Source organism: Cajanus cajan, chromosome 1 (assembly GCF_000230855.2).
Source record: "Cajanus cajan strain Asha chromosome 1, NIPB_CcT2T_4, whole genome shotgun sequence".
In the NCBI taxonomy this organism is placed as follows: domain Eukaryota; kingdom Viridiplantae; phylum Streptophyta; class Magnoliopsida; order Fabales; family Fabaceae; genus Cajanus; species Cajanus cajan.
The window spans coordinates 73356330-73378567 of record NC_138517.1 but is presented as its reverse complement, the minus strand read 5'-3'; the positions used below and the strand labels follow the sequence as shown (position 1 = coordinate 73378567).

Here is a 22238-nt window from a genome sequence, read left to right as displayed (position 1 = left end):
TATATATATATATATATATATATATATATATATATATATATATATATATATATATTTCAATATTTTTAAAGTCCCACATCGCTTAGGAGTCGAGGTTAAGGGTTAGGGTAGTTTATAAGCATCCTTCTTCCTTAACACACCGAGACGCCTTTTAAAGAATAAAATCGTAACGGCTCAACGAGTACCAAAACGGTCAATACCTCGAATGTGACCCTAATGATGAAAACGGACTTATGGTAGAAACATTTGGCGACAGAAAGAGGGCCTAGGCCACTCTTGCCCCTTAGCATCGACTGGGAGCTTGTTCCGATATGTGCTTAGGAGTCTAGGCTAAGGGTAGTTCATAAACATTCTCCTTCCTTAACACACCGAAGCACCTTTTAAATGATAAAACTGTGACGGCCTAACGAGTGTCAAAGCAAACAATACCTCGGATACAATAATCCTAACGATAATAACAGACTTACACGGTAGGAAAATAAAATAAGACACAACTTTATATAAAAACAGAATCAATCAATTACTAATATCTTTAAAAATTTTGAATAAAATTATAAATTACCTATTTTATTCCTAACACAAATCTTAAAAAAATATATATATAATACGAAAGAAAATGAATTTAATCTTACAAATACATCCTAACTAATAGGGCAAGCAACTCTACCACTCATTACGAACATTCCGTATTCTATACAATTCTTATGAGTTATGTTCAGATTGGTTATTGCAAAACTTTATTGTGAGCTTTTTTCTATAAAAAGATTAAAAGAAAATTTTGAAGAACCACGGAATCTATATTGTCTTTTTCAGATGATGAGAATAATACCTAACGACCCTTTAATAATATAACGATTAAATTAAATCAGTTGAATAAATTGAGAAACTAAAAGAAGAATTTGACCTAAATATAGTTCCATTTATAATATTTAATTTTATAGATAAATTTGAAATAAAATTTTAAATATTGATGTTATTAATTAAAGCTAAAAAATCTAACGTTTTTCTTTTACTGATGATGTATTTATTTTTATATATAAAAATAAAGGTAGTATGAAAGAAATTCAATACCATAATGTAGGTCGTTCTAATTAACAAATTTTATGTATAAAGCAAATTTTTTAATTTAAATTTTACCCTCATAAAAATCAATTTTTATTTTATTTTTAAATTTTTAATCAATAAAATTATTAATTAAATTTAATAAGTAAAAATTTTAGCATTCCAGTAAATAATAATTCATTCAATCATTATTTAAAACATAGTCTCAAATTAAATTAGAAAAATTAATTTTTACAAAATATAATATAAATAGTTACAAATGTTATTTATAATATTCTCTAAATATGTATTGATCTTCCCAAGTTATATATATATATATATATATATATATATATATATATATATATATTAAAATTATGACGATATTAAAATTTGAACTTAAGACTTTATATATAGTACTTCAACTCTCCTATCACTAAGACCTTATATAAGCATTTGAAAAATAAATTTTTATATAATTTAATACTTTAATGCAATACTAATTTATTTTGTTAATATTTTTTTTAATAATTTAAAATTAGAAAAAATATTCCATGTTCATTAATAATAAATTAATACAATATTTATCTCAAAATCTTATTTATTGAAATTCAAATAAAAATTTTCAAAGTGAATTCATACTTTTTCCAAATAAGTCATGACTAAATAAAATAAACTAATTTAATATTTATATAAATAATCAAAATTAAATTTTTCTTAGAAGAATCAAAAGAATTAATCCTTAACCATATAGTCTTATAATCTTATTACTATCATTTTTGTTAATTTATATATATATATAAACCATATTATTTTTATGAAATTCAAAATAAATTTAATAAAAAAAATTAAAATTATAAATTTTTTTATAATTAAAAAAATATATTTTTAAATTAATTAACTACAAATAATATAGTAAAATATATTGCTTAACTATATAAATTAAACACAGTTATTTTAGAAATATATAAAAATATTTAAAACTTGGCCTTGCCAACCATGGCCCAGACTTGGTGGTTATGTCATTTTGTAAGACCTAAAAGTCGGAGGATTAAATCGTATTCTTAAACATTTTTTAAGCCATGGAATGGAATCATCAAAAACTAAGTGAGATCTTCCCAATTCACTCTCAACTATGGGATGTTTATTAAGATTCAGTCAAAGTGTTACAATTGTACATGATTGTCTCTCCCACACTTAGAGACTTCCCACAATAACACTTCTAAGGTTTATAGATGACCTTTAAGACAACCTATATAGACTTACACTACCTTACTAGCAAAACATGAATGATTGGGCTCCACAAAATACATAACATTGCCTATAACAGCCTAAACTTATTACATGCTCAACAACATCACATCTTATCACCATATCTCATCATCATACATCATCATGATATTATCCTCGTACGTCAACACCATCATTCGTCACACATTACAACATTCATCATTTCTACATCATTATCACAACATCTCTACTATTAATTAATTCAAGCTATACATTTAGTCTTATGCACTTATAGTTCTTCCTCATGTATAAATTTTATCATGCTTACTAACCTCTTTATTCTCTTCTTTTTTATCTCTAACTTTAATCACTTCTATAGGATCCCCCATTACCAAATTATTTAGAAATATAATTAATTCTTAATATTATGTGGTGCCCAACAAGAATCTCTTTACTAGATTCACATTCAATGTGGTAGTGCCTGCGCCTAGTGTAAAGAGGTCAAGAACCTGAATTATGCGTGGCATGGATGTCCCCACGCCCAACTTTGAGGAGTTAGAGACCCCTCTAGAGCTAACCCACCCAGCATGATTCAGATCTCACACCACTAGTGGAAAATTAGGATATTACGTCACCCATTTTACGTCAGAAATACAAACACCCGACGTAATAAAAATACGGTGGCATGTTTCATAATTTTTATGACTTTTTTACGTTGGACCTTTAAGAGACCGACATAAATTTTAACATCTACGTCGGTTATACATTGTGTTTGACGTAGATGTTAAAATTTACATCGGACCTTAAAGGGACCAACCCAAATAACCAATAGCCTGCTTAAAAGAAGGTGTGCGTGCATGGCTAGATTTCAAAAATTTATTTCTCTCGCGCGTTATGCACCTTCTTCTCTGCACCTCATCCCTCCGAAGCCTCTCAAGTTTCTTCTTCTGTTTTTCTTCTTCGGAGGTTTCTTCTTCGCGTTGGTTTCTTCTTCGTGTTGGTTTCTTCTTCGCGTTGGTTCCATATGTCCATCTGTTTTTCTATGAGGTAAGTTGCTTCTGTTTAGCTAAGGGATTGGTGGAACTTATTTTTAGAGTGATTATTTGAGGTTATATTTATAACCAGTTTCAAGATTTTTTTTTGTAATCAATAGAATCAAGCTCAGATAAAAGAGGAGAAGATGAAGAGTGATTGTCAGCAAGTAGTAGAGACATCCACGGATCCAACTAGGTTAGGCTGAGAATTTGTGTAGAAACTTGGGCTCTAAGAAGAAGATATATATAGGAGATGAAAGGAGCTTTGCGCTAGAACAATTAAAAGATGAAGTCCGAATTTGGAGAACCTGCTCCTGGGTTTATCAAGCAGAACGGGCCGTTCTGCAGGCAGAACGAGCCGTTCTCCAAGCAGAACAGGTCGTTCTACTTGCACTCATTTTTCTTTTTCTTTTTTTTTCTTTTTTTTTTAAAAATTTTTATGACTTTTTTACGCCGGACCGTGGCATGTCCGGCGTAAATTTAAGTCGGTTTTCGCGCCCCGACGTAAATTTACGTCTCCCGCTTCTACGTCGAAAGCTTTTCTGATGTAAAAACCCTTAAAATAGCCGACGTAAAATGTGTATTGTGTACTAGTGCACCTGACATTACCTTCTCTAAAAAAATGTCAAAATGAATTCGGGTGACATACCCCTTGCCTAACGCAAAGAAGTCAGGGACCGCTCTACATCCTTGTGGTCGATGTGGCTCTCTTTGAGCCTAGTGCATAAACTGGGTTCATTGCACTTAGTGTCAAAAAGGAACATTTTGCACTACCATAGAGTCATTTGCATTTTGCAAAATCACGAGATACATGATCTCGGTTTCTCCAATCAATCCAAATACATCCATAGATTTCTTTTCTTAATTTAATCAGTCAAACAACTTTATACCACATGTAGAACAACACATGATCATCAATTTACTTAGATTAATCCAATCAAGTCAAAGCCCCCAATTTCGTGCATATAACCCTAACCCTCCAAAAACACATCAATTCATCACAATCAATTCACCAAGGTTTATGCATGAAATCACAAGGCAAAATCATAGTTCAACATGATAATTCATTCATAAACATCTATAAAATTTCAATTAGAAACTTAACAGGCTTAAGGACCACCTCACTACCCCTACTCCTCACATATGCCCACGAATTTGACTTCGCACTCCCATCTTACCTCGAGTGACGATTTCGCAACATAAGCACATTCTTTGTTAGTCACTACGTACTCCATAGTCTCTCTAGTCACTACAAGAAAATTACATATTAGCGAGGGACTATTCCCTCGCTATTTCCTCTCTAATCTCTCGCTAATCAGTTTTGCGACGGAATAGTGATGAAATTGCGAGAGACCATTCCCTCGCTAAATACAGGTAGCTAATTAGCGAGGGATTTAATCCGTCGCCAATCCCTCGCAAAATCTGTCGCCAATCCCTCGCTAAGGTCCTCGCTAATTATATTAAGGATGCTTACTATTTGCTCGCTAATTTGCGATCAAGCTTCCCCGCTATTCCCTCGCTAAGGGGTCGCAAAATATCCCTCTCTAATTTGTAGCTAATCCCTCGCTAATGTTCCCTCACAAACCCCTCTCCATTCCCTTGCTACATTTCCCTAGCAATTTTCTCGCTATTCCCTCGCAATATTTCCCTAGCAATTCTCTCGCTATTCCCTTGCAATATTTCCCTAGCAATTTTCTCGCTATTCCCTCGCAATATTTCCCTAGCAATTCTCTCGCTAATCCCTTACTGTTATGTTTTGGTTATCATCGCTAATCCCTCACTATTTTGTCGCAATTTTATTTTTAGTATTCATATATTCATCTTTACCTGCATTTTTCATACTATAACTAGCATAATTGTTTTGTTTTGATATCAAGATTGTAGTACCTGTATTTTGCATATCAAATATATTATTGTGTCATCAACTTGCATCAAATAAAATAAAAATACTAAAGGCTAACTAAAACAATTCTGAATTACCAACATAATAAAAATATTCAGTACCAACTAACATAATAAAAATACTCAATACCAACTAATATAATAAAACTCTTCAAGTGAGTTAACAATGCTAATGTAAATAAAAAAAAAACTAGAATTCAACATTTTCATTCTTGATTCTTCCCAAGTTTTTTGACTGATGATGGTGATGGCATCTTTAAGGCAGGTAATATCTCTTTCCTCAAAAACTGCATTTGTGCCTGCATTTGTTCCTGCATTTGTTGTTGCAAAAGTGCTTGCATTTCTGCTTGTGCCTTCATTTGTGCCTGCATTTGTGCTTGCATATCAGCTTGTGCCTTCAATTGTGCCTGCATATATTGTGCTTGTGCCTCCATCTGTGCTTGTAGTTGTGTCTGCAATTGCATTTGGGATTGTGTTTGTAGATTCAATTGTGACTGCATCTGTTCTTGCATTTGAGACATTTGTGTAGCTAATGTAGTGATGTCTTCTCTAACAGGTGTGGTAGAGGGACCTACAACAGTTGAAGATGAACCATGCATAGTAATGCTAAGATCTAAGCTATGACCCATGCCGTGGATTCTACCTTTCTTATTTTCACCAGAAATTTGTGTCCAAACATTAGTGTCAACTATAGGATGCTTTGATGCGTCTTCCCCATACTTTTCAGCCATAGCATTTTCATATGATTCCTACAAAAAAAATGTATCAAGGTATATATAGTAATAGATGATAAACAATGTTTAATTTTTACATTAAAAATATATACACACTCTTACAATGAAATTTTTGGCTTTGTTAGAGACATATTCACCATCTTTTCTTTTATGAACTTTGTTGTACAATTCACCATAAGAAATAGGACGTTTATGCTCTGTTTCCTGTGAAATAATATGCAATTTAAGATAAATACATAAACACATTTAATTAATAAACCACAATCAATAAAAACATAATAGTATAAAGTTACAATATTTATGATACAAAAGAAATTTTTATCAAGTATAATTAGCCAAGCATATTACAAAGAACCAAAAGCCATTTATCATACAATTGTAACATATTATGACAGAGCTTAACATAAAAATGAATTGTCAATATTAATAGAAAAAGTATTGACTATGAATACCATTTTTCTTAAGTGTCGTCCAAAGCTTCTTGACCCTCCAGTGTGCACCATAGCATCGGGTTTGGACGCCCTATTATTTTTACCCGCAATAGATTTCCTTTTCCACTCTTGTGTTGCCCATATATCTACTAATCCGTCCCACATCTCAGTCCTTATACCTCTTGGCCCATGACCCTTTAAGTCTTCAATATTATCTGAATTTGCCCTTTGTTTTGCCTTTGTCCTTGCCTTAGATAGATAGTCAGGATATCGATCCATGCATGTCAAATCCCAAACCTTCCTTGTCATACTACGATCGTAATCTGATGCAAAACGATGCTTGTTCTACAACAATGTGAATTAAGTAAATTAATTGATATATACATATATATACACATATACATACACACATGTAATATAATATATAATATAGTCTCTTGTAGCAACTCGAATGAAACCATCAACCCCTTGTCTGAATTCTTCATTTACAATGCCGAAGCAATCAACTCTTCGCAACATCCAACTTCGATCGGGTCTCATGATTACTTGTCACAACATCACCGTGTATCTCAAATCATTAAAATATAGCAATGTGAAGCCTAATTGTAGTCTCCTGATTACTTCTCCTCACGTCAAACCTTAGATAATTTTGGATCTGCTAATTTTCACAATCTTCTTATATATCTTTTTTCTTTGTTTAGATGATGTTGTCTCCTTTTGGGTTCCTACATGTGTATCTCTACACAGAGTGAGAACAAGATGAATTTTCTTGCGATTAATCATGATGCCAAAAGAGAGGCTTAGAAGCAAAAAACTATTCGATCTGGATCCTTCTGGGTATTAATTTATATTAGAACAACATCATGATTTTGATAGATTAGTTTATAAGCTAATTAGTAAAGGCATGATTACTATATGATGCATTTAATCTTATTGGTATGTGTATGCAGCCAAAATATTAAAATAGAAAGAAAAAAAAAGGCAAGTTAGAAAGAATGGGAGAGTTTTTGTTGCCTACCTTTATTTTTTATTTTTATAAAAAGATGTCAAATACATAAATACTTTTTCAAAGAGAATCTGAATTATTTTCCACGTTTTAGGAAAACTAGTTTGGCTTCTAACAATTACATTAGTCCAAACTTTTACTGTATTTAAATGTTATTTGAATTAAACATGAAATATATATATATATATATATATATATATATATATATATGCTTTATAGTGCAAACTAATTGAAACATATTCCTAGACTAGCTAGTAGGTATAATGCGTATGAGAAGAAAAAAAATCAAGTCTTAAATAAGAAGACTTAAAACGTACGCAAAATTAAACAATATTATATATGTAGTACACATGTTATGCAGAAAATATGGTTTTACATTTCTTTTATCATTGGATGGTTACTGTTACTAGTTACTACAGTACTAATCAATTATTTGATTAAATTAGTGTGGTTCTTAGAATATGTGAATTCTTACATATAAACTAAATAGAAAACATGTGATGTGATGACAATACAAATTAGTTTTATATATCCTGTTAAGTAACTACAAACTTTATGTTAGATTTTTAAATAATAAATAAATATGGGTTGTCGAAATTGATCAACCTCAGATACATAGATATGTGAGGACAGGACAGAAAAAACTTAGTTCTGGAAGAGGCCTTTAATGATATTGGTGAATTATTCATAAACTCTTGGTAGCTGGCACCCTTATATATGCATTGATTTTCTTCCCAGAGTTGATAGGAAATCATAGAATAATACTTGAGATCCCCAAAGCTAATATGGCATCATATTCGGTAATGAAAAATAAAATAACAAAATTGTGGCAAGCAAAAATAATAAATTCATTGTACCTTAAACAATGAATTAATTATCACTCAGTACAGAAAAAGAAGCACCCTCTATTATCATTCAGGTAAGCCAATAGGCAATATCAGAAACACACATAAAATTTCATTTCATTTTTACATGTGATAACAAAAAATGCAGTCAAAAGTAGTGGGTATAAACATAGTTCAAGAAGCATACCTGACTAGCTGTCGCCACTGCCACACGAGTGATATGAATCACATCAACCGTTGCAACAACAATGCCATCTGTTTTCAAATTTCAACTACACATCAGTTTTTTCCTAATGAATATAAAGTTAATTATTGAACTAAAATAATAAATACCAAATTACTAGATAATTACAAGCAAAGTTAATTACAATAATCATTGAAACTCTACCTTCTCAATGTAGGAGCGAACCATGTTCTCAATGTCTTTCACAATACTATTTGGGAAAAAAAAGTTAGTATCTCAAACGCTACTAAGCATTATTGCTGACAGATCCAAGTCTTACATGGAAGATTAATCAGCCCGAAACAAAAGACAATAAACAAAAATAAAACTCAAACGCACCATTAGGCGAGTATTTAGTACTTCCGAAAAAAAGAAGAATCGCAGGAAATGAGTTAAGGAGAAACTCAAACGCACATTGACGGAGAGCAAACCCTAGGCAAGCACGGTAGTGGCGGACAAAACTCAAAGGTGGAGACATTCACGATTAGTATTTAGTAGAAGAAGCAAAGAAACAAGATTGTAGAAATGAAAGTAAGGAAATAAATCTTAAACAGCAAATACAATGCTACCTGAAAGTGTGGAGAAAGAGAAACACAGAGTCATAGAAGAAATGTTTGAAAAAGGGAGAAGAAGAATTTGAAGAACGCAAGGTTTTTGGTTTAGAGGAGAAAATGCAAAAGCGAGAAAGTGAAACAGAGAGAAAGGAAAATAAATTCCTCAGGCAGTGTCGTTTTGTTAATCATATGGATGGACTCGGGAACTTGCGTTGGACGGTTGCGATTGGTTTTGTAGTGCAGATGATTATGAATGAATTTTAAAACAAAACAAAATGGTACATTAGTCAACAAGTTCGTGATTGGATTCGCACAAATACAAATTTAGTGTGAATGGTTAGGTTTATTAAGCTTTTTATGATTTTTTTTTAATTGAAACTATTGATGATTGGAAATGGGTTTTAACTCTATAATGTTAAAGAAATGAATCGGGTCTTTGAAGTTTTGCACAACCTTACTTAAAATATTGTGATTTAAAAATAATTTAGAATATTTAAAAAGTGAACAATTTTGTTTAATGAGAGTAGAAATAGGTAATAAATAAAAAATTAGGTGTGAAAGACAGATTATTAGGGAACAAATTTTTATTTTTGTAAAATTGGAGAGAAATACACTTTAACCGCATTTGTGGACAAAAGTAATTGATTATGGTGTTTCTTAATCAATTGTCTTATGTAAAAAAGTAAAAATAATCATTTGTTTGTATTTTTTTCATTTCTTTTTTAAACATAACTTTTTCACGTGAATTCACTTTAAAAAAAGTGAAACAGCGAGAGAAAGTAAACAGCGAGAGAAAGTATGGATGGACTCGGGAACAGCAAAGGGATGGATGGCTTTTTGTCCACTATCACCAACAATTGGCCTTTTGGACTCAATAAAATCACGAGAATTCGAACCCATTTTTTTTTTCATTTTCAATTCCTTAAATAATATAAAAAGAATTTTTTTTAAGAAATTCTTGTTGCCGTACTTAATTAATTTTAAAATACTAACTTATTACAATTAAATTCCATGGGTTTTATCTTGTGGTTCAGTGGAAGACTAATCGTCATAAGACGTAAGCTTTGGAACAAGTTTTAAAACAAGATTTAAATTAATAAAAATGTTAATAATTCACTTTTAAATATAATATTTATTATTAACAAAATTTTAGTATAATTTCAAAAATAATGTAAATCTTATTCTTTATATCATAATTTATTAAATATTAGATAATATTTAATAATTTTTAAAATTAATATTAGATAATATTTAATAATTCTAAAAATATTTTTAAATATTCAATAATTAAAAAATATTAGATAATATTAATTAATTTGCAAGGCTTTTGTTCTCTAAATTTGCGAGGGATTAGAGACAATATTTTTCCCTCACTAATTTGCGAAGGATTTGCGAGGAATATACTTATAACTCATTAGCAAGGGATTTGCGAGGAGATAAAGGTTGGTCGCAAAATGTTCCTATTTAGCGAGGGAATTTAGCGAGGGATATAAATCCAAGCTATTTCGTCGTTAAATTCCCTCGCTAATCCGCAAAATTCTTGTAGTAATTTGCGAGGGATTAGCGAAAAAAAATTTCCCTCCCTAATTTGCGAAGGATTTGCGAGGAATTTGCGAGGGATATACTTATAACTCATTAGCGAGGAATTTGCGACAAGAAAACTCCCTCGCAAGATGAAATTTTTTTTTTTTATTTTGGCTCATAATTTGGAGAGGGATTTGCAAGGCATTTGCGAGGGACTAAGTTTCTTGCTAAAGAAGCACTAACTTTAGCGAAGGATTTGCGAGGAGACAAAGGTTGGTCGCAAAATAGCGAGAGAATTTAGCTAGGAATATAAATCCAAGCTATTTGCTCGCTAATTAGCGAGGGATTAGAGAGGAATTATATCCCTCGCTAAATTCCCTCGCTAATCCGCAAAATTCTTGTAGTGTGGCCTCCTCTAGGTTCTCCGTTGCAAGTGCTCTAAGAGTTTCAAATGATGGGTAAGGAAAACTTAATCCCTTATATGTTTGTTTTTGATATGTTTTCAGGTTGGGTTCAGAGTCCAACCCAATACTCTCCACTTATAACCCCTCTATATTTTATTTTACTTTATTTAAATAAAACATTTCTTTATGTTATAAACTCAATTAATTCAATTAATTAAGCGCATATTTCTTTTTATTAAAACAACTTATTTTATTTTATTTATTTATGAAAAATTGGGATGTTAATCTTATCTTTCCAATAAAATTAAGATCAACTAGATATCATAAATATCAAATTTAGACCACACAATGTCAGAAAAGCATAATAATAATAATAATAATAATAATAATAATAATAATAATAATAATAATAATAATAATAATAATAATAATAATAATAAATAAAAAAAAAGGTAGATTGTGAATTGTAATTGTGAGTTATTTTATCTTTTAGTGTTTAATCTTGGAATTATTTGAGATACTTATATTAATAGTTAAGAAAGAGAATGTATGAGAGGGAATATTTGTGAATAAGTTATGAGTGGGTTATAATGAAGATGTGAAATTATGTTTATAAGACCTTGTGCTTGAGACTATATCCATATGAGATATGAGGTGCTTTTGTATGATGCACATGATATGAGATGTTTAGGCATGACATGCGAACTTTATATATATGTAAGAAGAGATGATTATGTGTGATGTGATATGAGTTGGTTAAGCGTTGTGTGATATAAAATGTTAATGTTTGACTTGAGATCCTTGCGTGAAACGTTTGAGACATTTGACGTATTATGAGATGATTTTATCTTTTTACGAGTCTTGCTCTTATTAGTGTGACTCAGTAGCTAGAGGATATTAATGCTTATTTTATATCTTTTTTGAGAACCATTAGTTCCACAATATTATTTTTGAGGATATTTATTTTAGACTTAGAGTTTGTTTTATTATGTTTTACTTTTGTTGAAAATTGGTAAAAGTCAATTTGTGCATCCATCTACAAACTTATATCTTGTTTCGTTTTCCTTTTATATTTAAGAGCTTTTAATTTATTTAGTAAATGAGACATATAACCCTACTACACATTTAATTGAGAGTTTTATTTTATCTTTTATTAAGGACAAATTTTTTGTAAGATATTGCTTAATAAATGTTTTCAAGTAGAAAGTTATCACAATGTATAGGATTAAAGTAAAATATTTTTAATAATAAAGACTAAAAAATAAAAACCATTAAATTATATAGACCAAAATAATTATTAGATTTTTTAATTTAATATCAAGTATATTAAATATGTTGTAGTTTAATCAATATAAAGGACTAGTTTCCACCGGGTACTATTTCAATCGATGTAAAAAGTCATTTTCTAATTCATAAGAATCCTTTTACACATTTAATTGAATTTTTTCTATTTTATCTTTTATTAAGGATGGGTCTTAATACTTCATAAATATTTAGAGGGTAGAAGGTATTAAAATGTATAGAGAATAAATAAAATGTTTTTAATTATAGAAACTAAAAAAAAAATGAAATTATAAAGAAAAAAATAATAATTAAACTTTTTTAATTTGACATCAACTATATTAAATATGATATAATTTAATTAATGTAAAAAACTAGGTTTGATTTTAATCAATATAAGAAATCATTTTTTACATTGATTCATATATATCAGCTGAAACAATATTAATTTCACATCCGAATGCGAAAATCATTATAACCTATGTAAAATGATTTGTCTGTAACAACCGGCAAATGAAATAACAACACATTCTCTGTAGTGATGGAGTGACTATTAAGCCAAGGTTTAGAAAATTTTCTAATTAATTGAGCAGCATCTAAATCTAAAATAAAGAAAAAAAAAACTGATTTTTTTTTATACCAGGAATAAACTGTCAGATATAATTAAATGGATATCGTTGAAACTTTATTTATTTGTAAATATAATAAGAAAATAATAAATTCAGATTTTTTTCAATTTTTCTATGCACTTATTATCTCTCTTAATAAAAGGAATAAATCAGTCAAATTTTACGTGCAAAAGTTTTGAATATCTTCACACGTCTCAAACTAATCAACAGTGGATTGTTGTGCCCAAAGAGTGGGTATCCTCCAAAGTCCCACATTGGAGAGTCTTGAAGGGAGGAATGTTGTGCCCAAAGTGTGTGGGTATCCTCCAAAGTCCCACATCATGTAGTTTGAAGAAGGGAGTGGTAGACTACTACTATAAATAAGAGGTGATAGTTAGTGTCTACTCACCACAACAACATAGGTTCCAATGGGTGTATTGGGGACTTGGGTAGTTGTGTGTCATGAGAGAGTTTCCAAGTTTTGCTAGAAAACTTGTGTATGAAGGTTTCCAAGTTTTTCCAAAAAAAACTTGTGTATGAGAGGGTTTGCAATTTTGTCCTTGTAAAAATTGTAAGTAGAGAGAAATAAAATGAGTTTGTTTTTGTTTCTCTATTTTTGTGTGTATGCTTCCGCTGTGGCTGTTTGAAGGCTGCTTCTTTTCCCAACATGGATAAGAACTAACTAATAGAGCCGTATGCTTTATCTCACCTTTTCCTTAGAACTTTTAAAGTCTCGTCGCTTTCCCCTGGAAATCACTTCACTGTGTCAGGTGGACTTGATCTTTTGCTTCAATTTGCACAAGTTCTACATATTGAAGCAAGAAGATTACAAGACTTTGTTGTACTTTTACATCGTTTAGTTTCCAAAGAAATTTCCTTCACTGCAGAGAAGGCCAAAAACATTGAATCAAAAACCAATAATACCCTGTAATCCTGTATGCGCACTTCCAAGTTCTAAGTGCATTTAATAATAAAATTGCCACACTATGACAAATTTGAACAACTTCAACGTGATCAAAGTCACAGATGAAGAGAAAATACAAGTTCAACAAGAGTGGATTTCATCCACAAACCCCATCAAGGTTTTGTTTCTCTCTTTAATTCTTTTTTCTTTATCATATTCATATCTGTTTTTTATTTCTTCTTGTTCAAACGAGTTTTTGGTTCTCTCTCCTAGCTACTCTTTTGCCGTTTTTTCCTTCTCCATCAAGGTTCTTTTTATATACAACATTTCTTGTCCTTTCTTGCCATTTAATGTGTCTAGAAATAAGACCAGACATTTGCTTTTATTCAACTCCATAGATTTTTTTTTTTTTTTTCATATGTAAGCTAGAAATATAACCATTGCATTTGTTATACACCTTCGTTGATTGAAAATTTTCCATCTCAACTTGGTTTTTTTTTTTCCTTGTACAGGCACAAGATTCAAGTTCAAGCTTTCCAAACGCAACACTGGCGGGGAAGGTCTTCAAGATTCTTTTCTACCTTAACCTGCTCCTAATTGCAGCATTGGTGATTTCCCTCACCATCTATGGCCTTGTCTATGCCTTTCGCAGCCACCATTTCCACCCAAAGCAGTGGTACCCTCCACTCCTAATAGCAACATTATGTGGTGGAATTGTTGGTTTCAAATGGCAATGGATTACAGCTAGGAATCCAACAAAGGCTATTAGAGCAGCATTTTGTCTGAGTCCCCTTCTTTCATGTGCAATGGGGGTTATGTTTGTATACATTGGATCTGCACCAAGTCTTGCTGTTGGTATTGTTGCTATGGTTTCTGCATTAATTCAATCCCTTTATGGTTGTTGGGTCAGTCCTAGATTTGATTATGCAAAGAGAATCTTGTCAGTTTCAATAGCTAATCCTCCTGCTAAAAGCATGAGGTGGGCATTCTATTCAACTCTGATTGGTGTTCTTTATTGTTGTTTTTCGGTGTGTGGAATTGGAGGAGCTAGAGCAATTGAAAACAGAACCATGCTAACTGCCTTGCTCATCTTGGTGATCCTTTTGAGCCTGGGGTGGACCATGCAATTTTTGAAGAATGTGTTGCAAGTTACCATTTCAAGGGTGAAGTATATGCACTTATTTGGGGGAGAAATCATGGACACAAGAGTGGCATTGCATGACACAGTTAAGTACCAAACTGGAAGTGTTTCCCTTGGAGGAGATAATGGTGAAGTCATGTTTTCATGTGTTAGTTGCTACATGGGTATTGCATCACTTCTTGTAACCCGTGGAAACAGATGGGGTTTTGTGCATGTTGGAGTTTATACAAAGGGGTTCGTGCAGGCATCCTCTGACACTTGGGACATTTTCAATAGGGCTGGTTTGGAACAACTCATAGACTTGGATCTCACTGGCTCATTTTGTTTCCTTAGTGGAATGGCAGGGGGTGCAATGTGTAGCCTAGTGAGTGGAATTTGGAGCATAGTAATACACAAGAGCTATGCTACAGAAATATCCATTTATGCTTTCTTAATTGGTTACTTCATGGTAAGAAATGACAATGGTGCATTTGATCACTAGAATATTTTCTCTCACTCATTCTTTCTCATATACCAGAAAGATGAAAATCAATTAGCACTTACATTTTCATGTAATTCAATTATTTTATTAAATATTCTTTAACCTGTTTTCTAAAATATTGATTAGTATGATCATAATCTTACATCTCATTTTTTACATGTCCTCTCCTATGCAGTTTCGGTTGGCAATGTCATGGCCACAAGCATGTGTTTCAGCTTACTATGTTGCCTATGCAGAGAATCCACAGAGCACTCAATTTGACTGCACCATCCCTGTACGTTTGGAGCAGCTTCAGATATATCAAGCTTAGATAACAATCATAACGTTGACTTAATGTCGCGCATACATTGTTTTGGTCAAAAGACTCAAAACAATGATGTTTTGTGATGTGACACTAAAATAAACTTTTATTACATGACTATATAATAGTAATATTATTTTATAGAAACCTGTAATATATGTTGTTGTTTTTGCAACAGGAACCAGAAGAGAGTGTTAAAGGTGTTTTGTTGTGTAATAAGAACAAAACCATATAAGATTAACCCTTTTTTTTTTGTAGAAATTAAGAAAGGATCTAACCTTGCACATCCTATGAGCTGAATCACAGATTCAAAGAGAAGGAAAGTACAATTGAAAGTCAATCCCGCTGCTTTCCAATACAGACCCAACAACCCATCAAGCACTTCAAACCACTGAAACAGTGAGTTTCAATTTAGACTATAGTTAATAGTTAATATGATATTAGTCATATACTTCTAATATAGTGGTATTTGTGAATAATTTTATGTAATGTGAAAAAACACAAGTTTAATTTAAAAGTTTGGTGTTGATGAGAATACCTGAATGACATGATTCTTAAAATTGACATTTTCCTTTTCCTTTCTGGAACGGTACTCCATATAGAGGACACTGATTAGATATGTTGTCCAACTTCCCAAGATTCCATAGAAAATCTGAAGCGAAACCCCGGATAGCATGGCCAGTTGAGCGAAGGAACAGGGCAGTGTCAACAACACTTGAGCCACCTAAAATATGACCAATTAATTTAGACATGGAAGATGACATAAAATAACAAAATGATCATAAAGTTTGTTTTATTTTGGTGATTTTGATTTTACTTGATTTGAGCACAACTGAACCATGCGTCCCAAATAGAGCCTCCATGACAGAGGAGGCTCTTAAAGCTGAAGCTGGAGTGCTCTTGCAACTTCTTCTCTGCTTCTTCCCTCACACCAACTTCACTCTTTGTCTCGTTTAAGCTTGCCACTATTGCTTCCTCCGCTTGCTTCTGAGGCAACACTGTTTCCATTTTCTTCAAGTGTCCTCAAAATGAATCTGAAACACATGAAAGTACACAATGAGACAAAAGAATGATCCAACACTACCCCAGAAAATGAAATCCAAGGAATAAAGAAAAGAAAAACCCAGATCCAGATATTTATTGTATCATGTCTGTATAAATATGTGTTTATATTTGTTTGTATTTATATGTGTTTATTAGTACTTGCTAATTTTGTTAATTAGAATCTACTCGGATTTTTAGTATGATTGTTATATATATAAATAAGATATTGAATGATAATTTAATACAATTGTCTGAGTACGAGAAAATAAAAATATTATATCAAATTAAATATTATGAATAAATTATGAATAAATAAATGCTTAGTTATATTTTTTTTTATAATTCATTTGGTTCTAATTATACCCTTGGTCTTTGGTTGGCAGCTCTATTCTATTGTCAGACTTATATTGTTGCATTTTTGGTACACTGCTGGTTCCATTGGTTCTTAGAGGTAACTTTTTGTTGGTTCCATTATTTCTTATTCAAAATGTCTGATTATTATTTTTTCACATGGTAGTAGCTGTAACATAAAAGCTAGCATTGAATCTTAGGTTATGCTTCTCCTTCCACTCATCATTACTTTTAGTTTGAATAATTATTATATTTTTTTATATAGTTTATATTATAATTTTGTGGTGGTCTTGCTTTATTTTATGCATACTATACTATTTTATATTAGCAAAGCTTGATAAATTATTCTTATAAAATTGTTTAGGTATCCTTAATAATGGATAAGTCATGGATTTCAAAGCCCCAAAATTCAATTGATTACTCCATTGGTTTGAATAAATTCTTAGATTTTGCTTTTAAGAATGGAGCTGTAGGAGATACGATTCGATGCCCGTGTCCAAAATGTGGGTTTATGAAATGGCAAACTAGAGACATAGTTGATGATCACTTACTTTATAAACCATTTCCTCAAAACTATGTTATATGGGATCTCCATGGTGAAAAGGGAGCATTGGAATCTTCTCAAATGGAAGATGTTTTCCAAGATTGTGGTGTTCAACCTCAAAATCTAATGGAAATGATGATGAATGACGCATTTGAACAATACAGGCAACATGCCTCTATTATAGGTGCATCACGACCATTAAATGAAAATGAAATATTAAATGATGAGTTAAGGTGGTATTATAATGGCTTTTATGAGCTTTTAAATGATGGGAGTCAAACATTGTATGAAGGAAGCAAATACACAAAATTGGAATTTATAATCAAATTATACCATATAAAAGTTTTGTGTGGATTAAGTGACAGGGCAATGACTATGATATTGGATTTGTTGAAAGACGCATTTGAAGAAGCAAAGTTTCCTCCTTTTGTTTATGAGGCCAAGAAAATTATTAACAAGCTTGGTCTTAACTATTAAAAAATTGATGTTTGTCCAAAACACTGCATGTTGTATTTGGGAGATGATGAAAAAAGTTTGGATGCTTGTAAGGATTGTGGTAAATCTAGATGGAAACCCAAGAAGAAGAAAAAATTAGCCGCAAAGGTTTTACGTTACTTTCCATTGAAACCAAGATTGCAAAGATTATTCACATGTTGTAAGACTGCAAAAGATATGAGATGACATGTTTTGGAAAACAATAAAGATGGGTTGATGAGGCATCCAAGAGATGGAGAGGCATGGAAGACTTTTGATTTAATCAATCTTGAGTTTTCTTCAGATCCTCGGAATGGTCGCTTAGGCCTTGCTACTGATGGCTTTAATCCTGCTAGGACCTTGAGTTCTTCCTATAGCATTTGGCCAGTGTTCTTAATTCCATATAATCTTCCACCTTGGATATGTTTGAGTCACACTTCATTCATCCTATCAATGATCATTCCGAGAAAGCAAGGTCCTGGAAATAACATAGATGTGTACCTACAACCTCTTGTAGAGGAGTTATGTGAGTTATGGAATGGTGTGGATACCTACGACTCATCATTGAATGAAAATTTTAGAATGCGAGCAGCTCTTATGTGGACAATTGGTGACTTTCCTGACTTAGGCATGTTATCTGGTTGGAACACACACAGGATTAGCTTGCCCGACTTGCAATTTTGATGCGGAACCTTGTTGCCTTCAAAATTGTAAAAAATGGTGTTATATGGGTCACCATCGTTTTCTAAGCAGAAATCATAAATTTAGATTGAATCGTGTTCATTTTAATGAAAACACAGAAGAACGAAACCCACCATTAAAATTATATAGATCTGACATTTTTCGACAAGTGGAACATATTAATATTACATTTGGAAGTGGAGCCATTCAAAATGGAACAATAAAAAGATCTAGACAAGAACCCGCACAGTGGAATAAAAAAACATATTCTTTAAACTTCCATATTGGGAGTCTAATTTGTTGCGACATAATCTAGATTTTATGCATATTGAGAAAAATATATGTGACAATGTGATGTATACATTTCTCCATGAGAAGGATAAATCAAAAGACAACCTTAATGCCAAAAAATATTTAAAAGAAATAGGCTTAAGGCATGATATTTGGCTAGATGATAATGGAAGATATCACCTTGCTTTGTTTTCACTGACCCGCGATACCAAAAGGTTATTTTTGGAAACTTTGAAGACTATTACAGTACCAGATGGTTACTCAAGTAACATTTCCAGATGTATTGATTAGAAACTTAACAAAATATCTGGGTTGAAAAGTCACGATTTCCATATTATTATGGAACAATTGCTACCACTTGCAATTCATAACTTGTTTCCAAACCATGTGACTTCTATCTTAGTGAAGTTTTGTTCTTTTTTTAGAATGCTGTGTGGTAAAGGCTTAAATCTCCCAGAACTTCAATTGCTCCAAGATCGCATTATGGTTACACTATTCCACTTAGAAATGTTATTCCCTCCGTCATTTTTCACAGTTATGGAGGCCCAATGCATTATCGATATATGTATCCAGTGGAGAGGTAAACATTTTAATAGCTTAAATTTTTGATGTCATATTACAAATATCTTACTAGTGCTCTCTAATTGTTAATCATTTATGTAGGGAATGAGGTCACTTAAAATACTTTGTGCGAAATAAGGCACAACTTGAAGGATCCATAGCTGAGGGGTATTTAGCTGAAGAGTCCCTTACCTTTTGTTCTCGGTACATTGAAGATATTGAGACAAGGTTCAATAAACCTAAATGTGTTTGTGATGATCCAATTGATAATGAGACTTCTTTTATGTCTTCTATCTTCCCACAAATTGGTAAACCAGTAGGAGCTTGCTCAATGTTCACTTTAACTCCAATGCAAAAATTGCAAGCTCATCTGTATGTGCTCCTCAATTACACAATAGTCACACCATTTGTAGAGTGAGTAAAATGAGATAAACTTATTATTATTAGTCTACTTAAAATATTATAGCCATGTGCATTGATTATAATAATTATTTATGTAGTGAATTTAGACAATTCATAAAAAGGAGTTCAAGAGGAAGAAGTCCTTCATCTACGGAGATAGAGAAGAAAGTCAATAAAAAGTTTGTTGATTGGTTTAGAAAGAGGGTGATTAGTCATTTAGTGGTTAGATATCTTTTTTTACCATTTTTTTTAAACTTTGACTTCCAATTTTTCTAGATTATGAATCCAGACACAACAAGTGAAATGTCTACTGATCTAAAGTTTCTAGCATGAGGACCTTTGGATAATGCAAGAAGATTTATTGGATATAACATTAATGTGTTCAAATTTCGAACCTTGGCTTGCGAAGAGGGACTAAAAACACAAAATAGTGGTGTTTTTTTAACATCTAACACATCATGTGTTTCAAGTAGCATTGATGGCAACATAAGGCAAGCAGACTTACCATATTATGGGAAGTTAGAAGATATCATTGAGATTAAATACTATGGTCAATTCAGTGTTATCCTTTTCAAATGTAAATGGGATGATACTACACGAGATAGAGGGTATAAAAAGGACTGTTGGAATTTTAATTGTGCTAACTTTGATAGATTGGTTCATGTTGGCGATCGTGAAGAACATGAACCATTCATTGAAGCATCTCAAGCACAAATGGTGTACTATGTAGATGATGTAGTCAATAAAGGATGGAATGTTGTTGTACATATGAAGCCAAGAGATTTATATGACATGGGAGAAGAAGTAGAAGAAAATGCATATGAAAATGAGCCATATGAAGAGCAAGAGCTTGAACAATTTTCTAGGCTTGATGATCAATATGTACAATTGGCTACAAACCATCTAAATGATAATATAGTTGATTGAAGTTTGACTCCTAAAATAGCAAGAAATTCACACTTGTCTGACTATATTTATTTACTTTTGCACTTCTTTATAGGTAATAATTTGACTTGTAAATTTTGTGATTATTTCATTTATTGATTATTTTAAACTTGTTTTAATTTTGATATTATATAATGTTTAATTTAATTGTTCTGTATTTATTTTTCTCTTGATGTAGTCATGCCAAAGTTGAAGCATTTTAGAAATCCACAAAAATCAGCACCTCAATCACAATGTGATGCACCTTTGACACAAGCTCCAACACATTCAGTTCTAGTAATGAATTATGAAATTCTTTCCACACCAAGTGATTCCTCACAAGCTCCTGAAGTCCCAACTATTAATGTCCCACTTTCTCATGTATCAACTTCTGAAGTTCCACAAGAAGATGAAACTACTAGACTTCATGTTGGGCGTGTGTCTACACAATGTTGGACTATTGAGGCAATAGGTATATAAGTATTGTATTTTCACTTATAATTATTGTAATATAAACTATATCAAATTTTCTTATTATTAAGTACTTTTATTATTTAAGACTTTGAAGACACTGTTAAGAAGATTAAGGTGAAAGTTAGGGGAGTCAATAACTTACCTAGGGAGTTACGCATCATTGTGGATTTTGATAACCAAGGCCAAGCACTTGGTGAAGCACAAGCCTTTCTTGCTGGATTTCTTGGAACATTGGCTGCTGATTGCAAGTTATTTCCTATGGATTATGATAGGTGGTTTAGACCTTCAGGCGTACCTAAATCTTATTTTGATGATTGCTTTGAAACAATTTTAAAGGTATGATAATTAGTCATATATAATTTGTTATTTCTACACTACTTATATTTTTTCTATCTTGTCGCCACCGGCCCAAACGGGCCTCGGCGGTCGCGAAGACGGTCGAGCTCGCTTTTATTTTAGTTTTTGAAAATGTATTGGATTATTAGAACGACTTGTTCTCAAACTGAGACCTTGTCGATCTTATCCAATTTATTTATTAAAATGTCTCACCAATCCATATTAATCCCAAGCGGGACCCTCCATGGATTAGTGGTTTTCGTAAAAGGAGGGTTCGTGGAGTCGCCACCAATGTTTTACTCAAAACATTGGAAAAAGGGATAAGGCAATTGATTTTATAAATCAACTTTGGCCATTACAACCAGAGTTGGGTAAGGGAGTCGGTTACGCGTGGGGAAGGTGTTAGCACCCCACAGCGCCCCTTTCGGGTTCCCTATGACAGATTATTTTCTAAAATAACAACGTAAAATTACTAAATTACCCCTATTTATTATAAGCGATTATAAATTAAC

At 31.9% G+C, this 22238-nt stretch overlaps 3 protein-coding genes and 1 long non-coding RNA gene across 13 annotated transcripts; 2 read left to right on the top strand and 2 right to left on the bottom strand.

Moving 5' to 3' along the window:
* Positions 1 to 5262: 5262 nt before the first annotated feature.
* Positions 5263 to 9189, bottom strand: LOC145950762 (uncharacterized). Of its 3 annotated transcripts, XM_083062467.1 has the most exons (7): positions 9016 to 9189; positions 8786 to 8907; positions 8612 to 8657; positions 8411 to 8478; positions 6394 to 6717; positions 6044 to 6145; positions 5263 to 5956 (listed from the first exon to the last, which is right to left on the bottom strand). In XM_083062467.1, exons 5-7 carry the CDS (start codon positions 6679 to 6681, stop codon positions 5414 to 5416), a joined length of 933 nt encoding a protein of 310 aa, XP_082918593.1. In that variant the 5' UTR covers positions 6682 to 6717; positions 8411 to 8478; positions 8612 to 8657; positions 8786 to 8907; positions 9016 to 9189; the 3' UTR covers positions 5263 to 5413. The 3 variants fall into 3 exon arrangements, with proteins under 3 accessions (XP_082918593.1, XP_082918589.1, XP_082918598.1); XM_083062463.1 differs by having other exon boundaries at positions 8786 to 9189; XM_083062472.1 differs by lacking the exon at positions 8786 to 8907.
* A 4614-nt stretch (positions 9190 to 13803) lies between these two features.
* On the top strand, positions 13804 to 14943 carry LOC145949244 (uncharacterized). The gene is made up of 3 exons (XM_083070352.1): positions 13804 to 13899; positions 14234 to 14815; positions 14884 to 14943. Exons 1-3 carry the CDS (start codon positions 13804 to 13806, stop codon positions 14941 to 14943), a joined length of 738 nt encoding a protein of 245 aa, XP_082926478.1.
* A 55-nt stretch (positions 14944 to 14998) lies between these two features.
* On the top strand, positions 14999 to 21749 carry LOC109791535 (protein pns1). Of its 8 annotated transcripts, XM_083062456.1 has the most exons (8): positions 14999 to 15310; positions 15519 to 15617; positions 15903 to 16043; positions 17072 to 17139; positions 19455 to 19609; positions 19693 to 20004; positions 20091 to 20992; positions 21116 to 21749. In XM_083062456.1, the coding sequence occupies exons 1-3, from the start codon at positions 14999 to 15001 to the stop codon at positions 15936 to 15938; spliced, it is 447 nt and encodes a 148-aa protein (XP_082918582.1). In that variant the 3' UTR covers positions 15939 to 16043; positions 17072 to 17139; positions 19455 to 19609; positions 19693 to 20004; positions 20091 to 20992; positions 21116 to 21749. The 8 variants fall into 8 exon arrangements, 6 of the variants coding, with proteins under 6 accessions (XP_082918582.1, XP_082918578.1, XP_082918571.1 ...); XM_083062452.1 differs by lacking the exons at positions 14999 to 15310; positions 15519 to 15617 and having other exon boundaries at positions 19565 to 19609; positions 21116 to 21388; positions 21476 to 21749; XM_083062445.1 differs by lacking the exons at positions 14999 to 15310; positions 15519 to 15617 and having other exon boundaries at positions 21116 to 21388; positions 21476 to 21749.
* Positions 15907 to 16773, bottom strand: LOC145950759 (uncharacterized). The gene is made up of 3 exons (XR_014428618.1): positions 16462 to 16773; positions 16183 to 16368; positions 15907 to 16035 (listed from the first exon to the last, which is right to left on the bottom strand). It is a non-coding gene; the product is annotated as an uncharacterized LOC145950759 (long non-coding RNA).
* Positions 21750 to 22238: the final 489 nt, after the last annotated feature.

What these genes read in the sequence shown, in the direction of transcription:
- LOC145950762 (XM_083062463.1), bottom strand. Translation starts at nt 6,681, where the DNA reads ATGACAAGGAAGGTTTGGGATTTGACATGCATGGATCGATATCCTGAC. An exon ending in GACGACACTTAAGAAAAATG is followed by an intron (nt 6,146 to 6,393) that starts GTATTCATAGTC and finishes ATTATTTCACAG; the next exon opens with GAAACAGAGCATAAACGTCC. An exon ending in ACAAAGCCAAAAATTTCATT is followed by an intron (nt 5,957 to 6,043) that starts GTAAGAGTGTGT and finishes TTTTTTTTGTAG; the next exon opens with GAATCATATGAAAATGCTAT.
- LOC145949244 (XM_083070352.1), top strand. Translation starts at nt 13,804, where the DNA reads ATGACAAATTTGAACAACTTCAACGTGATCAAAGTCACAGATGAAGAG. An exon ending in CATCCACAAACCCCATCAAG is followed by an intron (nt 13,900 to 14,233) that starts GTTTTGTTTCTC and finishes TTCCTTGTACAG; the next exon opens with GCACAAGATTCAAGTTCAAG. An exon ending in TAACTGCCTTGCTCATCTTG is followed by an intron (nt 14,816 to 14,883) that starts GTGATCCTTTTG and finishes TACCATTTCAAG; the next exon opens with GGTGAAGTATATGCACTTAT.
- LOC109791535 (XM_083062451.1), top strand. Translation starts at nt 21,118, where the DNA reads ATGCCAAAGTTGAAGCATTTTAGAAATCCACAAAAATCAGCACCTCAA. An exon ending in TTGGACTATTGAGGCAATAG is followed by an intron (nt 21,389 to 21,475) that starts GTATATAAGTAT and finishes TTATTATTTAAG; the next exon opens with ACTTTGAAGACACTGTTAAG.